This window comes from Octodon degus, unplaced genomic scaffold (genome assembly GCF_000260255.1).
Source record: "Octodon degus isolate 3935 unplaced genomic scaffold, OctDeg1.0 scaffold00261, whole genome shotgun sequence".
Lineage (NCBI taxonomy): Eukaryota > Metazoa > Chordata > Mammalia > Rodentia > Octodontidae > Octodon > Octodon degus.
Genome location: NW_004524837.1, coordinates 1,111,843 through 1,115,155, shown reverse-complemented (window position 1 = coordinate 1,115,155; position 3,313 = coordinate 1,111,843). Strand labels below are relative to the sequence as shown.

Here is a 3,313-nt window from a genome sequence, read left to right as displayed (position 1 = left end):
AATCCCCCAGCACCACATGCCAGCCAGCCCCGCCCCCTGGTGGGCTGAGCTGGCCACACACACACACACACACACAATAAATAAATGTAAAAACAAATAAGCAAAAAAAAAAAAAAAAGATCTGTCCTCTTTGAATTTTATACTTAGCAAAAAACATAGCTTTGAAAACTAAAAGTAAAATATTTTCCAGCTACTCAAACTCCAAATATTCTAATACCTCCAGACGTACCATATAGAAAATAACAGCATAATTCAGAAGCAAGAGAAGTTGTTGTGTGTGCCTAGATGAAGAATAAAAAGCTCTCAAAATGATAGTTATGCAGGACAATGTAAAATATATAAGATGAACCCATTTAAAAGGTCATTAAAGATTTCTATGAAACAGTATCAATCTTATGTTGGGTTATACACATATTTTTTTCGTGTATGTGTGTGTGTGTGTAAAAGATAGGGAAAAAGTAATATAAAGTCAAAGGAAAATGGAAATATACTTTTTAAAGTTTCTAAAACTAGGAGAAAAATCATACGATGTCTTTTAAATAGATTATAAGTGAAATATACGGTATAAATCTTAAAACAAAAAAATTTAAAGATTAAGCAATATTCAGAAAATTAAATACTAATCAATTAAAAATTAAATGTTTCGGGGCTGGTGAGATGGCTCAGTGGTCTAAAGCACCTACTTAGAACAAACTAAGCTAAGCAAAGTACAGGGACCGCGGTTCAATCCCCCAGCATCACATGCCAGCCAGCCCCGCCCCCTGGTGGGCTGAGCTGGCCACACACACACAAAATAAATAAATAAATAAACAAATTAAAAAAAAAAGACATGGTATGATATTTTCAAAAAAAAATTAAATATTTCAAAACAACTGAACTAAGAAAAACTTTTCATGATAGTAAAGACTTACTAAGAATAAAACATTAGATAAATATTGACTGGAATGACAAATAAATAAATGACCAGCACTTCTAGCAGTTTGGGTATAGGCTGTTGCACAAAGTTCTAGTGTGTCGTGGACATGGATAATGTCCGTAACACTTACTGGTGTCCAGGTGTCACTTGTGGGACTGAGCTACTGCTATTTCTTTGATATCCACCCTGTAGACCCAGATAGAATCATGACCCATAGGGTGCAGGAAAAGTCCATTTGTAGAGTGTGCTGATGGAAATACCTTGCTGCTGTATACAAAAGAATAACTGAAAGACTGCTTTAGTATACCTCTTATTCTCCTGTGTTTAATTGTTTGCCCTATTTGGTGGGTTATTTCCATTTTCATTCATGGAGTTGTGGTCATCTTGCTCCCTCTCTAGAACATCTTTTAGTAGTCTGTGTAGGTTTGGCTTTGTCATCATGAGATTAAGTTGTTCTTTGTCATGGAAGTATTTCACTTTTCCATTATAGTTGAAAGATAATTTTGCAGAGTATATCAGTCTGGGTTGCAATTTATTGTTTTTGCAAGACTTTGAAGTACTTTGCTCCATGCTCTTCTTGACTTCATGGTTTGTGAAGAGAAATCTGCTGTTATCCTGATGGGTTTTCCTTTAAACGTGATCTGTTTCTTTTCTTTAAAGGCTGTCAGTGTACTATTCCTGTTCTAAATTTCTGGGATCTTAATTATTATATGTGTGGGTGTGGTTTTAATTGGGTTGATGTTATTTGGAGTTCTATATGCTTCGGTTTTACCTGAATGTCAGATTGTTTCCCCATATTTGGGAAGTTTTTTTCTATTACTTCCATCCATATTCTTTTTATATCATTTGTATTGACTCCTTCCTTCACATTGATGCCTATTAGTCTCACATTGTTCATCTTTGCATTGTCTTGCAGGTATCGTATTATTTTTTTCCTGCATCCTAGTTGTTCTTAAGAGATCTTTTCTTAGTTTTTCATTAGCTGCAATGGTGTCTTTAAGGTCTGAAAATCTATTCTCACTTTCATTCAAACAGTTTTGCCAGATTGTGATTGAGGTTTTAATTTCCTGTATATCACTTTGGATCTGCTCCGTGCATTCCATTTCTTTCCTTTATTGCTTATTCAAGGATTCCATCATTTTTATATTCTGCTCTATTTATCAGTGTCTTCTTTAGAAGCACTCAGTACTTCTTTCAGTATAGCTATCATTTCTTTTTTTACTTCAGAAATTATTTCTGGTCTGATTTTCTCTATACCTTTTTGTAGTTTCTTTACTTCACACGCTATTATTTCAGAGAATTCAGGTGTGTGATTTCCAATTTCTTCTTTGCTAGTATCTTCTGCATTTGTTTGGGGTGGGCTCAGGGCCTGGGACTGCATTTTATTCCTTCTTTTTGTCATTTTCTACAGCACTGTCTTCTGACCTTTGGTGTAGAGCTTAGATAGAGTTATTACCTTAGCACCAGGTCCAAATCTACTAAGTTCAAACTCGTCCAAGTGGGTATGCCTTGGATCTGGTTGCTGTGCTCCACTTCTTCCTGCTGCAGCCCTTGGAGTTGAACCCTCTTTGCCACTCTGGCAAGATGTTCTGTTCCTGAATCAGCTGGGTGGGTCTTGCCTCTAGCCTCTCCACAGGGACTGCAGGTTCCACGCTGGGCTTGGGCTCTGGGTTGAATGAAGATCTGGCAGGCCCCAGGCAGTCTCACTCACATGCCAGGCCTGTGCTCTCCATGGACTTTAAAATGATACCCATGGACTCTGTTAGTGAAATGAGAGTCTGCTGCCTCAATATATTTGTTCTGTGTTAGCTTATCTGTGCAGATGAATGCAGACTGGTTTGTGCTTTTGTATCTGGCTTTTGAAGGATCTCAGAGTAACTGTTCATCTCTCCTTCCCTGCAGCTCTGCTTGGTGTTCACCCTGTGTGCTGCGCTTTGGGTAAGTTACATCAGCCATGATGGCTTTCTGCTGCCATGTCTCCTCACCACCTGCAGGGTCATCATACCATCATCTCAGAGTAGCTCCAAATCTGTTTCTTTTTTTTTTATGGTACCGGGGATTGAACTCCGGACTGTGCGCTTGCCAGGCAATCACTTATTCTACTGAGCTGTCTCCAGCTTTTTTTTTTTTTTTGGCAGAACGGGGGATTGAACTCAGGCTCTTGCACTTGCCAGGGAAGCACTTATTCTACTGAGCCATCTCCCTGGCCCTCCTCCAAGTCTGGTTTTTAAAACCCTCCAAAGATCAGGTGTTGGGGCTGGAGAGATGGCTCAGTGGTCTAAAGCACCTACTTAGAACAAGCTTAGCAAAGCATCAGGGACCGAGGTTCGATCCCCCAGCACCACATGCCAGCCAGCCGCGCCCCCTGGTGGGCTGAGCTGGCCACACACACACCTC

The 3,313-nt window shown here is 39.3% G+C and overlaps 1 protein-coding gene across 1 annotated transcript in view; it reads left to right on the top strand.

Moving 5' to 3' along the window:
* Sft2d1 (SFT2 domain containing 1) overlaps positions 1–3,313 on the top strand; it is a 26,768-nt gene that overhangs the window by 18,047 nt on the left and 5,408 nt on the right. The window contains exon 5 of the mRNA XM_004646219.2: positions 2,819–2,854. Within this exon, the coding sequence (XP_004646276.1) occupies positions 2,819–2,854 (36 nt within the window). The remainder of the gene's footprint in view (positions 1–2,818; positions 2,855–3,313) is intronic.